Below are 14,605 nucleotides of genomic sequence, written 5' to 3' on the forward strand. Positions count from 1 at the left end.
CTTGTGTTAGATGTGGCTTGATTCTCCACAAACCCTTCTCGTTGAGGAAATCTGGGTCGTCCAGAGTCTCTATATTGTTGAAGGCTCCTTGTACAATCCAATAGCCAATTGCCAGGAGACCCATCAGTTTGTGCTGGCTGATTATATTATATTGATTGATCAGACCCTTAGTTTTTTTCCTCCTTTTGTTGCACAGTTCTACTGCAGGAGTCTAAATATAAGAATCCTGTGTCAGTGAAGGTAGGTGTAATGTGTTCATTCTTATTTGCATACTGATTGCAAGATCTAAATGTGATAAATCTATTCAAGGAAAAGTATCTTGTGCAGTGCTGTGCATCTATCTGTTCCAAATTTCGACTTCATAGAGTTCCTTGGTAATTGTTTTATCTGAACCTACCAGAATTAGATACATGCTGGATAGAACTGGGTACTTGTGTGGAGCAAAAAATGTATTGAAAAATGGAACACTGGGGCCAGATTTCACGTATCAAAAATTTCTTTACTGGTAAAACTAGCTGAGGGCTCTTCATGGCACATTTTGAATTTTAATAAGGTTGAAGCCTTGTCAGGTCAGTATCAAAGTCTTTTAATTGTTTTTTAATGTTTGGTAAGTTCTGCAGGCTGGATCCTTATGACTTTATTGTAGATGCTGACATATCTACATTCAAAAGTGTCTGTGTTGATAAATGCCCTGCAGAAGTAAGTATGGATGTAATTGATAGCAACAAAAGAAGCTTTGTTAGAAAGTTTAACCATGGATAGTATTTTGAACAGCATGATTAGTCTTGTTTACAAACTGCTACATATATTAGAGCATAGATTGTGATGTCTTGTGGTAAATGGCTACCACATTTTGGTTTAAGTGCTAAGAGTGAGAAGTTGGAAATGTAAACCTTTCCTAATTACTTGAAGGGATTGATTTTACATTCTCTTTGAGATCTTTGTTGAATGAAGCTATGAAGTCCCAATTCCTCTTTTATCGTTCTAAACACATATCAAGGTATGTTGTGTCCCCACTGTTGGCATGGTGCAGTAATGGAAGATTGCTAGTGCCTAGTGTGTATTTTGTACTACATGTGTAGAAAATCCATTCCACTCTTTTTCCGTGAGTAGGCCATGAAGAGGAGACAAGGCATTCTGGAGAAGGAGAGGACCCCAGGAACATTACTGGCTGCACTATAGGGGGTGGAGGAGAGGCATCCAGAGTATAGATGGGTGGCTGAGAGGATGCACATTACCAGAGTAGAGTATAATGCCATGAAGGAAGCCAAATTAGAGAACAAGTTTCATGTGAGAGCTTCCTTTTGGACTTGATCTACTGATAGGGTTAATAAAGACTTTTCCAACACCAAAAGGATAGATAGGGTGTTTGGAGACTCAGGAGAGCTGATGGATCCATTGCCAGGGCTCTCTAGAGGTGGGACAAGTGGCTACATAGTACTACATAGCTTTGCTAGGATCCACGATTAGATTCCCTGACTATGTGAGGGACACAAGGACAATATGGTAGAGCACCAAGAAGGTGGTCACAGATAGGATGAGCAAACTTATGATGGCCCCTTTTATAGAGGACCTGGAGAATGCACTGCTGGCATTGCCCTCAAGCAAGTGTCTAGGAGAAGATGGATTGGGTAAGTTCATTTTGAGCTACTAGGATCTTATCAGCACAGTTTTCATCTCAACTTTCCAGGATATTATGGCATCAAGGATTAGGCTAGAGAGACATTCCAAGGGACTGATTCATGTCATTTGCAAAGGAAGTGGAGAAGACAGACTGGAGATCACATAGTCAAGGCTGATTGCTTGGAACTGCCTACAAGTTCCTTGCGAAGGCGATCAGTCTCAAACTAGCAACGTTGTTGTTAGATATTATCCACCCCTCCTAGACAGATTTTGTGCGAGAGTGCAACATCTTGGATAACATCTGCACCTTTTGGGAGTCCATGCTCTTGCTTGATCTAAGAAACATGATCTTATTGTGCTCCTTCTTGCCTTTGAGAAGGCATATCAATTGGGAGTTCTAAGAGGGCATGATGCCGAGGATGGAATGCCTAGAGCAATGGGTCTGGGGAATAGTAGCTCTTTAAGCAACACAACCAAGTTATGACCAGTGGGGCTAGAGGAGACAGATTCAACGTTCAAAGATTAGTTAGACAGGGCTGTCCATTAGCCCGTTTTTTGTTCTTGTTTGTGGGAGAGGCCATGGGCCTTGGAAAAAACTTTTGATAGGGAGGCTTCAGTCTATTACACCTAAACATGGAGGACCATGGCAGCTCACGATTCATTGAATTTTTCAAGAGATCAAGACCATAGGCCTAGAGGAGCTTTGAGGTCATTGGGGTTGCATGAGCTACTACTGACTATAGCTGAAGAGAAGAGGAGGTTGCCTCTTCTTTTCAATCACTATTTGAGATCAGAGCTAGAGGCTAGACTCTTGGGCAGAGGAGTTACTTAAGGTCCTCTGTCAACATTATGAGTTTGGAATCGATGGAGAGACTGGGATTGGAATAAAAAAAGATGCCTCTACAATCCTCCGAATGGCTGATGACAGTTTAAGACAACCCGAAGGTTGCATTACTAAAGTCCATGTGACCGTTGGCAATGTAGAATGCATTCTGGTCTTTAGGGTCATTAGGTTTGCAGGGCGACCTAGCTATCAAGTATTGCTAGGCAGACCATGGATCTTACAAGCAGACTGCCAGGTTGATATACCCGCTGGTCGATTGATATTTGGTCCTAAATCCACTCAGAGTGAAAGAGTTCCTTTATCTTCGTCATAGTTTGATATGCTAAATGCTCCATCTGCAAGCGAGACGTCATCAAGTGGCGAATCCAAGGGGGAGGTTCTCTTTACACGTTGCTGCCTTAATAGGAGACTAGTTTGCATTTCATGAGTTAGTGTAGGAGATTTCAAGGCGGAGACTGCATGGTCTTAGGGGAGGTAGAACTATGATTGAGATCGTACAGAAGGGGTTCTACCAGATTGGCGAATGGATATAGACACTTCTTAGATCTGAATTGCTCTCTTCTCCAGAGGAGGAGACATCATTCTAGTGCTCACTGTGACTAGCAGAAACATGAAATTCTCTTTTATGATTGAGGATGGCCACCTCTAGTGAGAGGACTTTGACTAGACATTGTTCATTGGATGCTCTAGACGAAGGATTAGAGTAGCGGCACACTGTGAGAGGAAGTGTACATTGGTCCAGACCCAGCCACATGCCCATTAAACAGATTGAGATATTGAACTTATTAGGGGAGCCTTCTTTAGAGACTACAGTGGGATCTAGGAGAGTGTGTAGGGATCCAATCCTTGATAGGCCATATGATGTGGTCTTCTTTAGCTACACTACTAGGCTAGGGAAGAGGATTTAGAATCCAGATGAGTAGGATCAGAGCACATGCAGTAGCCACCTTTTGGCACAGAGAGGACATCTCAGACCTATTCTTACATAATTTTGGAGGAGGCTACATGACAGCTTTAGGCCTAGGAAGATATCCCTCCTCAGCTTGCAGCAGCTTAGCAGTTTGCACTTGGTTTGGCTATGGTAGGGGCCTAGTGACATCCATGAGATGCAGTGAGCCAGAGGAGACACAAAGACATTGCCTATGGGACTGCCCTAGAGCTAAAGAGGTATGGAGGAGAGCTCTTAGAATGATTATTATTGGTACTCCACGCACAATGGAGACAATGGTGGCGACCTGGGGGGGACTGTAGCTTGGGTCATAGATAGAGGCCTAGCATGTCGCTATGAGGATCCTCATGCTGCAAGGGGTGTTGGCCTAGAGTCCCAGTGGTGGTCATCACACCGTGATCTGCACAAATTGGCCGTGTATTCTATAATAAAACTCACTCACCCTAACCCTAAAGTGCGTTCACACTACAAGACCCTTTAGTCGTCCTAATTGAAGTGTCTACACCTAGTCACTTAGTCACCCAAGGCTATGCAAGTGCCCATCCTGGATGTCCAAAAAGGTACAAGGGAATAGGGGCTATTAGAAGAGGCTGTGAAGGAGTATGGGTTAATGGAGGGCAGAAAAGGGAGATGGGATAGCAGTGAATTGAGGTGGAGGAGGCAGGCCTGGTAAAGAGCAGAAGGTTGGAGCTGGTATGGGAACGAAATACTCTGCTAAGAGGGAGACCAAAGATGAAATTTTGTGGGTTTATTTTTTGAGGGGGAGAGGGAGTGGGGGCAAGATGGTGGGGCTGAGAGGAGTATTGATGTACAGGAGAGATGGTGGGGCACGAGAAGTGGAAGCTGGTGAGGATAAGGAAGGAGCAGAGTGAGTAGGCAAGAGGAGAGGGTGGTGATGGCTCTTAGCCAATTCCTAAGAAGTAAGTGGTGATTCTCCATTCAACGGTCTCTTACAAAACTTTTTTTCATTTCAAAGTTTGTGAACGAATTGATGAGCAGAGTTAGTGATTATCACAAATCGTAACGCAAGAGCACTCTGCATGTTACCTCAATGCACTTATACCAAGTGCGCTAGCTACTCAATCGGGCTCCTAGGGCTTGTTTGAGATTGAGGACCTTTTGACCTTAGTTACCATGTTGGAGAGCCACAAAACCTGGAAGTGTGGCGACTGTGCATCCCTCTGCTTCACCCCATATTTATCATCTTCCTGGTTTAGAAGAAAAAGATGTGCTAGTCTTCTGAACCATTCAAAGTTCTCATACAATGAAATCAATATCTCAACATCTTCTGCATGAACATGAAAAAAAATGTAGAAAAAATGAGGGATCAGAGTTTTCAACACATTAATAGCACTATAACATGCTCAGTTAATCAAAGATGGCCATAGAACATGTACGGAATCCCTAAACGGCCATCTTTAATTAACTAAGCTTGTTATAGTGTTATTGATGTGTTAACAGATCTCATCCCTCTTGATGATTGCTCACGCTATGTGTTTTTCAATCACATGTTCACTTTTCTGTTCACCATTATCAGTTTTATATCTGCATTGACATAACTGTTCAAGAGATCACAACAGTTCAATTGAGCTCTCAAGTGTAGACATTTGCAATAGTCTTACTGTGTAGGAGAAAAGGTACTACTATGAACCATTCCATTTAATTGGGTTCTCAAGTTTGACGCAACATGTAAATATAGTAGCTTCTAGTTAATGATCATCCTTGAAATGGTTTAGTTTGTATGAATGCAGATAGGGGGCTCTGTATGCGAATATGATCGGGACTACTTAACAAACTACAATGTGCCCTTGGCAAGCTCTGAATCAAATGCTGTTGGTATATTCTTTTGTCTACTTCTCAAGGTGTACAATATGCTACATAACTTCTCCTCAACTTGCACATAAGTAACTGTGCTTGCCTACGCAATATAGTCAGAGACAGGTCATGTGTGAGTAGTGGTATGGTACTTGGATTTTTTCATAATCTATGCAAGTATAAAGTTTTTCATGTGTGTACCATCTTTCTCTTTTTGGATGTGCTTTCACACCCTCTGTGAAGTACTGAAGGGTTAGTAGCATTGTATATAAATGTTTCCATCATCAATATTGCATCCTTCTTTGTGAGCTCTCTTCTCTTCTTGGGAGTCACATTGGGGCAATATTGCGATTCATACCCTTCAATGTGCAAGAAGTGAGCTCAAACTTTCTTATCCCACTTGTGTGATGACATAGGCACAATTTGCACGTCGATGCATGAGATCCTCCACCCCTTCCGGGCTCAATATGCACCTCATTCCACTAAGACCATGTGCCAGACCTCGTACTTCTTTCGCCATGATGACCACCTCGATGGGAGTGGTTACCCCATGCTTGGGATGTGGATGCTATGAGATGATGAGGACGATTGGATATATATATATGATGTCGATGCTTGGGATGTCGATGCCATGAGCTGATGAGAGAGAAAGAAAGAAAGAAAGAAAGATATATTAACATCTACATAAGGCCAATGTGGCCTATGAGACAAAATCTAGAGTACATCCATGTCTAATGTCATCTCATCAATAAGGTAAAGATAACATTACAAATAAGTGGGTGGCCTATGAAACAATACTGAAAATAACTATACGATGGGACTATACTAGGGTTGAACCATGTGTAGTGTTGTTTCATCGATAGAAAAGAAAAAGGAAAGGAAAGGAGAACCAAATCTGATAGAACCATGTACAAAAGTGTGGTGGAGACTATGGGGTATAGCTGATCTCAAGATCTGCACATGATCTCAGCTATGATGTGGTCCCTAGCTGCTTCACTGATATGCCTGGTGGTGAGTCTTCGGTGTCTCATGATAATGGCTCTAATGTGATTGTGGTGTGGCCTTCTCGGACGTGGTCATGGTAGATGGGGTCGTTGTGCTTGACGAAGGGAAATGGATCTATCCAATGTGACTCCACGGTGTGGCCTATAAGGTGTCTGGCGGGGTGGCTCTGTTTCTACTAGGCTGGTAGTGTCAGTAGGGTCGGCTCTGTAGAAGAAGTCTGTCATTGCTCTCTGTGTGTCCCCCTCTGGGTGAGCTGGCCTCCTGTCTCGTAGTAGTGCAGTTTGGCGCCTCTCGAGCTCAAGGAGGAAAAGGCCCAGGCATCTCTGGTCCTCATACTCCATGATGTGATGAAGGGGTCCAAATCCATCATGGAAGAGGCAGTGGTACCGTCCTCGTATGTCATAGTATACTATGCATCTGCATATGTAGTGCTCCTCCGTCTCAGGCTCTCGACCACAAAGTTGGCAAGTCCTATCCTCTATTAGGGTATTTGTCCATCTGCATGTCTCCATTTGAAGCCTATGTGAGGAGGTGCGAATCTGTCCGATAGCAATCCGTACGCTATGGGAGAGATGAGTGTCCATAAATGCTGGCCGAATAGTGAAACCATTATCAGAGAGAGACAAGAAATGACTCCTGTAGAAATCTATCCTTGATCCTAGAGGGAGTGGTGGATGGATCTATGTCCTTGCTGTCTCAATCCTCAAGATATCAGCTCTGATCACATGGTTCAACTTTGATCGGCTAAGAGAAAGTGTAGGGCAGTCAAGGCTATAATCCAAAGGTGGAAGACGGTCAATATCCAAACCATGTAGTCTATCCAAATAGCCATATGTGAAAACCAACAGTTCTTCTTGCCTCCTATTGCTAGTTGTCTAGATGAGGTTAGTGCCAATCTAGAGTATCTATGGCGTGGAAGTTCCCATAGTCTATGCCAAAAGGTCACTGCCCTGAAGAGTGCCTCCATAACTATAGGTGTTTCCCCTAGCTCTGCTCTGACAATGGGATGTGGGGTGGAGGGCTTACTCCTAATCATGCATGCTATCATCATGATCAATGGCCTTTCCATGCTATCCCAACCATCATAATAATCCCTCTCTACTCCAATCTGATCAGTGAGTGGGCTAAGACGCCCGTGGTACAAGCTGCAACCCCATACCTCTGCTCCATATAGTAATGTAGATGTGACTAGGGTGTCAAACAACCAGAGTTTTGTTACGCGGCTCCTGGAACTGCATGTGAGCACATTGACTCTCGGGTGCCCCTAGTGCTGCGTATCCACGTGCTAGAAACCCCTCACATACAGCTCTATTGAAGATATTTGACAAGATAGGGGCCAATGCATAAAATGTATATGCAAAATGTTCTGCAACAAGGTCATCTTGATCATGTGCTCTCCCATTCTTTAACCTCCAAATGGCATATCTCACCATTTTTTCTGTAAAGAATCCACACTGTATTAGCCTAGAGTTTGATGGACAGGGAATCTGCTCTTGTGATGGAACATCATACAGTGCACTAGCATGTTCATGCCATACCGTAGGTGATGTCAACTGAATAGGGGGTTGTCTACCATGAAATTTCCTCCATGCCTTCGAGTAAAGTGTTGATCACCCCAAGCTTCTATCATCGCCTTTTTGAAAAGGTTCAATTGGTTTTTAAAGTCTTTGAGATCATCATCATTCCATTCAGTCTTATCACAATAAAAAAACACTTTGTCTAGTGTTTCCCAAACTTTAGCTTTTCTATTTCGAGCTTGTCCATTATCAGTGTGATCCTTAACTGCATTATGTGGGGATTTCCACTGATTAAATTTAATAGTTGAGCTACCATTTCTCGAGTTTATCTTGCCGAGTCTCCCATGAAAGCCTAGAAACCTTCTAGCCTTCACTCCACCAATAGATGGTTTTTTTGGGACACAATTACCATCCTTAGACTTTAGAAGATCTGGTTCAATAACAACATTGCCACCATGCAAACCGATTGAAGAGAGAACTTTTTTTGGCAAGTTGTACCTTATATGCTCTAATTGTGCAGGTCTAAGATTCTCATCAAGATAAACCTTTTCGCCTTTCAAGGCCTTTCTTTTTGAGAAGAAGGCCCTTTTATTATCCATGTCCTCAAATTTCAGCATGAGGATCTGACCTCTTTTGTCACTTGGATCACCCACCCTCCTGGCATCCATAACGTGTGTCTCATTCACACCCATCTTAGCGCAAAGTGTTTTAGCATCCTCTAGGGGGGTTCCTTTTTCAACCCACCTCACCACATGAACACATAATGCACAGAGGTTCCTTTTTGCTTCCTCTTCTAGTGTTGTGTTCATCATTTCTACTTTGTTCTAAGGCATCCCTTTGTTTCTTTTGACTACCTCAATCCATTGTGCATTTTTTTTCATTGTATGCTCGACATTTTCTACTTTCTTTTGACTACCTCAATCCATTGTGCATTTACCCATGTGTGCTTGCCTTTTTTAAACTTTCCACCTCTTTCTTTAATTTTGACGCAAGTGGCATTGCTGTTTGTGCATCCATCATTGACTTGTGTGTTGCTAATTCTTTCTTATGTGCCTCTAAGTACCTTTTGAGCTCAACAATCTTGATATCCTTGGCTGCTATGCGTGCATTTGTATCAAATTTAAATGCATCCATATCTACTTTCTAGGCATCACTTACTTTGTTGAAGTTATCTGCAATATCAACCTGTAGGTTAGCCTTGATTTCTTTGTATTTTGCATCAGCCCAACCATTAATGCATGATTTCTTGTTTGCATCTATAGCAACACTTAGTTCCCTTTTGAATGTCTCCTGCAATTTGTCATATATGTCTTTTTGCTTTGTATCCATGCTGTTCATGACTTGTCGTTGCATGCTGCCCCACACCTTCATACACGCTTTCAGGTCTGCATCCATTTTAGCATTTAATTCCTTTCCCCATGTTCCATGCATTGCATTCATGTCACTTGTCATCTTGTCAATCATTGACATACATATTGCTGCAATCTCATCTCTTATGAGGGCTTTCATGTCATCCAAACCGTTTGTTGAAATCCGCCTTTGCATCAGTGTCCATCGCTTGGCAGTTATAGGAGTGGTATTTTCATGAGCTCTCCTTGTGTTTTGTCTATAGTAAAAATTTTCGTCTTTAGTTGGAGTCTTGTACCACCCCTCTGATGCAGTGCCTCCAGCTCAATTGGTTATGTGTCAAGTTTGGTCTCATGTCCACTAGTTTCTCTTTCAATAGTCTCTGCCATCTAGCAATCTAAGACATCCACTCAATGCCAAGCAAGCAGGCCCCCTATCTGTTTGACTGATGAGCGGTTAACCCCCTGCTGGGAACAGACTCACTGTCGGTCAGCCAGTGCATTGCTAATGATAGGTATCCTTGTAAGTACATCCCGGTTAGTGAAGCTGTCACTAAACTCACTATAGCATAACATGTCAATGTGTCTGCAACATAAAATGTGGCTGTAGCATAAACTGTCACTGTGACATAAGCAATCACTATAGCATTCAGAGTATCAAGGCAGTATTCTTGCCTTTCACATTGCAGACATTCCTTTCAGTCACTGCAGGTACATCCCATCAGACAAACTGTCCTGTCAGTTAGAGAGCATTACTTTTTTTTTTTTTTGCAAATAATGTGTGGCTAATTATATTACTTCAGAAAACCTGAATACAAAGAAGTGCTCATGCTCAACAGACTAGTTGGAGCTTATGCAGAGTCACAGATATATCAAGTATACAAGCCTCTTAGGGCAGTCTAGGGGGGATGGGGGCAAGAAGCCATGGAGGGGGGGGGGGGGGGGGGGGGTTGTATCGCCATTTGGGGCTGCCTGCCCACATCATGAAAAACAAGTCTTGGCTGCCCCAAGTGCGCATGAAATGAAAACGGAGCTCCTGACGAGCTCGAGACTCGCCCTGCACCTGGTCCCAATGGTCACGGAGGGAGTGGATGATGGAGGTCCAGAGCTCTGCCAGAGCCGTCTGTATTGAAAGTGTCTCTCTGCAAAAAACCTCTTGACACCACGCCTTCCAGATGTGCCATCCAATAAGACTCCCTCTACAATCTCCCATACCTTAGAGCAGTCTGCAGTGGGCTCTAGTACCTAGCGGATGGGTAGAGCCTCCAAGCCGACCACTGCGCATGACCCAGCCTCAATAAAGAATATTGTGTCGTGCGTCCCCGCCTCATACAGAAGGTGACGTCCCTGCCTTATACAGAAGGTGACGGCCTTGGCTGACTGCCTGCTAGCAGAAAGCTCCCCATGAGATACATCCAAGGTTGGGTGCTATACGACGGAGAATGTGGCATGCTCCTCTCCACACGAGCTGCATCGCCTCACTCAACCAAAGGCAGTGCTTTGGAGTTTCCAGAAGCTGCTGTGTGCAGTATTTACAACCACCATCCTTTTGCATCTTGGTTAACCAACTCCCCAACTCTAGGCCTCCATGTGCCAATATCCATAAGAAATACGACACCCTCCTCGGCCTCGAGCTGTCCCATAGGCAGCACCAGAAAGTCCACCGAAAAGCATTGGTGATGTTGTGCTTCGCCTAGTACCTCCTATGCGACGGTGCCTAGTCCATGTCATCCTGGCTGGGTACTCCAAGAACCTCGGTGGCTTCTTGGCGACAGCAGTGGCCGGCCATAGCCACCCTCTCGGGTCCCACTCCAGCTCATCAAGTGGCCTGCCCTCCCATATCCAGAGGCCCCACTCCTGGATCTCCTCCCAGAACACATAGGGTTCAGCCGCCATGTCTTCCCCTGGAGGCCAACCATCTGAATCCTCCTCCACGAAAGGGCAACTATCCCCTCATGCTGCTGCCTTTGTCAAGGACGAGACGGCCCCCCTCGTTCATGGTGAAAAAAGTCCCATGTAGGGTGCCGCTTTTTGTTCACATATAAAGCATTTCCCAGCCATCATTAAAGTCTTTCTTTCTTCAAATGATTTACCAAAAAGTGGCATCTTCTATCCTTTGCCTTGTTTAAAAGAAGTCTGAGGCTGCAGGTGAAATCTTTTCTTCCAAAAAGGCTTATTTGTAAAACTGGTCTATTCTGAAAATTGCTGCTTCTTCTTGCCAGGATCCTGGTTAAACTGAGAATTCTTCTTTTTAGTTCCTTTAAAGCTGTCAGCTTTTCCTTTCAACAATGCATTTGCCACACAAGCATTTTCAATTAATTGTACCATATTTGTAACCGGGGTCTTGGTACAATAATCCCTAATGGCTTTGGGCAAAAATCGCAACAGTACTTTTCAATTTGTTGTGACAGGAGCACTGTCCTGTAAGAACTCACGGGCAAAAGTGCTTTCCAAAATTTCTTATTGTACTCTTCTAAATCCGCACAATTTGCCGCGTTTACTTCAAGCGTGTTAGTTAACCATGAGGCTACAAACAACTGTTTGAAATGGACCCAAGTGGTAGGTGCATATCCTTGCATCAACAATACGTTCCACCACTACAAAGCATTACCTTTCAAAAAAGTTGTAGCCTTCCGCACCTTCGAAGTCTCAGTAAAATTCCCTCCAGTGTAAGCTGCATCAAACTGCTGTATAAATGTCAAAGCTTTCAGCTTATCTTGCATACCACTGAAAGGTTTCAAACTTTAATGCCTGACTACCCTCTTTATAGTCTTTAGGCTTTGCACTTTTTGGTGTCAGGTTGTCACAGACAGGTGCCTGTAAAAAGGGGAGTCCCTTAGGCGCATTGCAGCATTAATTTCACTTGTCTTAGCTGCCATATACCCACTAGGCTGAATAAAACCAGCTGCTGCATTTTGTACTCCAAGCATCAAATAAGGACTCTGCAAAGTTTGATAACCGGGCTGTAGACCAATATTAGCATAAAGTGGGTTCACTGCCTCAATAGGCATCATTCGTGGTGGCCCTTTGGGCCAGTATCCATGATAACCAGTGGATAATCCAGCCATTGCTTGAAAAATTGACCCACCACCAAAGTAACCAAGATAAGTAGCAAGCTGAGGAGGAATAGTTTGCTGGCCACTTGTGCATAACTGCCTTGACCATTCACTCCTTGGTGCTATGCTTGTGCTTCTTGCTGCACTAGACTTGTCTCCATGTTTGGTGTATTTTCCACATGCTCACGCACATTAGAGGTTTGCCTTTTCGAGCGCTCCATGGTATGATATGATGACTCAGCCTGAGAATCCTCATTAGGCGACTTCAAATTTTTTTGCATCCGAGGATTCTTTACAAGCTGTTCAAAAGAGCCAACCATATTAAGGAGTTGTGCCATAAACAAGTCCTCCTGTTCTTGCTTCTCATCCTGTGGTTCAATCTCGGTTGTAGAATGTGTTGATACCTGTGCCCCAATACTCTCTCTTCAGTGGCTATGAGCAGAAGAACTCTCTTCTTCATGAGAGAGTTTTTCTTTGCCTTTGTGCATGTCTGCCATCTCTCTAGTCTTGTAATTTCTGTAAAACCTGTGTGTATGACCTTTTCACCCAAACTATCCGGGGCTAAATTCTTACTGAAAAGAATTCAAATCCTGGGGATGGAACCATGTAACCGGTCTATGACTCACATATAGCGGTAGTTCCTTCAATTAATACTTGGTATTTTCACACACACAAAAACAAACAGAGACCTCACTCCCTTGCTCAACACCAAATTGGCTCCCTTGATCTTCTTTGAGACTTGAAAAGGGCCATAGTAACCATACTCAGCTTTGGAAATAAACATTCCTTGCCCTTCTCTTTTCTGAAACGTGCCTTTTCAAAACACAATAAGACCCAATCATTCTTTTTGAACAAGAGTTTCCGACGATGACTATCAGCATCTCTTTTGTGTTTAGCTTGTGATTTTTCTAAAGCATACTTGACCTTTTCATATTCTTCTTCCCAAGCTTATACCATCAGGACATGGGGGGAGGTGTATAGGATGGTGGACTAGGAGGTGTTGCAATAGGCATTAGGTGGTCAGAGAGGAGTTGAACTGAGGAGAAGAGAGATTGACGCAGCGATACGCCAGGAGTGGCTTGATCCCCCAATACGAGATCCGGTAGAGCGTGGTGAGGGATGGGCTGCTAGATTTTCACCAACAGGTATCCCCCTACAGGTGGTAGGTAGAGTGGGCAACGTCTCACATGGGACTTTCTTCACCGTGCAGGAGGGGGGGCGTGTGGTTCTTGACAGAGGGCAGTAGGATGAGGGGATAGTTGTCCTTCCGTGGAGGAGGATTCGGGTGGTTGGCCTTTAGGGGAAGACATGGCGTTTGGACCCTTATGTGTTCTAGGAGGAGTTCTGGGAGTGGCACCTTTGGATATGGGAGACCAGGCTACTTGATGAGTTGGAGTGGGACCGTGGAGAGTAGCTATGGCCGGCCACTGCGGTCGCCCAGATGCCACCGAGGTTCCTCAAGTACATAGCCAGGATTGGTAGACACGTATAAGATACAGGAGGACACGGATTGGGCGCCTTCGCATAGCAGATACTGGGTGGAGCATAGCATCACGGATGCTTTCTGGCGGACTTTTTGGCGCCGCCTATGGGACAGCATTGTATTTCTTATGGTTGTTGGTACATGGAGGCTTGGCGATGGGGAGTTGTCTAGCCTAGATGTAGAAGGATGGAGGGTGTAAATACTACGCGCAGCAGCTCCTGGAAACTCCACAGCACTGCCTTTGGTCGTGTGAGGCGGCGCAGCTCTTGTGGAGGGGAGCATGCCACATTCTTCGCCATCTTGCACCCAACCTTGGATGTATCTCATGGGGAGCCTTTTGCTGGCAGGCAGTGAGCCAAGGCCGTCACCTTTTGTATGAGGTTGGGATGCAGAACAAGATCTTCATCATTGAGGCTGGGTCGTGTGCAATGGTTGGCTTGGAGGCTCTACCCATCCGCCAGGTATTGGAGCCTAGAGTAGACCGCTCTGAGGTATGGGAGATCATAGGGAGTCTTACTGGATAGCACAACTGGAAGGCACAGTGTTAGGAGGATTTTGGCGGGGAGAGACTTTCAGTGCAAGCGACTCTGGCAGAGCTTTGGACCTTCATCATCCACTCCCTCCGCGGCCGATGGGACCAGGTGTAGGGCGAGTCTGGAGCTCGTCAAGAGCTCCGTTTTCATTTCATGCGCTCTTGGGGTGGCCAGGTTCTGTTCTTCTTGATGCAGGTAAGCAGCCCTAGATGGCGATACCCCCCCACCTCCCACATACACACACACATGGCTTCTTGCCCCCATCCCCCTAGACCGCCTTGAGAGGCTTGTACATATGATGTATTTATGACCTTGCACGAGCTCCAGCTAGTCTATTGAGCATAAGCATTCCGTTGTAATTAGTTTTTTTGAGTAATATAATCAGCCACATTTTACTTGAAAAAAAAGTATATCACAATTACATTGGTTGTGTG

General features: G+C 44.5%; 1 protein-coding gene across 5 annotated transcripts in view; it reads left to right on the forward strand.

Annotated features, from left to right (window-relative positions):
* Positions 1–14,605, forward strand: part of LOC148017229 (choline transporter protein 1-like) — a 172,146-nt gene that overhangs the window by 56,665 nt on the left and 100,876 nt on the right. For 2 of the 5 annotated variants that reach the window (XM_087663203.1, XM_087663204.1), the window contains 3 exons: positions 401–505; positions 621–699; positions 5,168–5,252. In XM_087663203.1, the coding sequence (XP_087519329.1) occupies positions 401–505; positions 621–699; positions 5,168–5,252 (269 nt within the window). Of the gene's footprint in view, positions 1–400; positions 506–612; positions 700–5,167; positions 5,253–14,605 lie in introns of all 5 variants that reach the window. The other 3 variants (XM_087663205.1, XM_087663206.1, XM_087663207.1) reach the window with 3 other exon arrangements.

This window comes from Lygodium microphyllum, chromosome 22, assembly GCF_053477565.2.
Source record: "Lygodium microphyllum isolate KBCC chromosome 22, Lygodium_microphyllum_v1.1.10, whole genome shotgun sequence".
Lineage (NCBI taxonomy): Eukaryota > Viridiplantae > Streptophyta > Polypodiopsida > Schizaeales > Lygodiaceae > Lygodium > Lygodium microphyllum.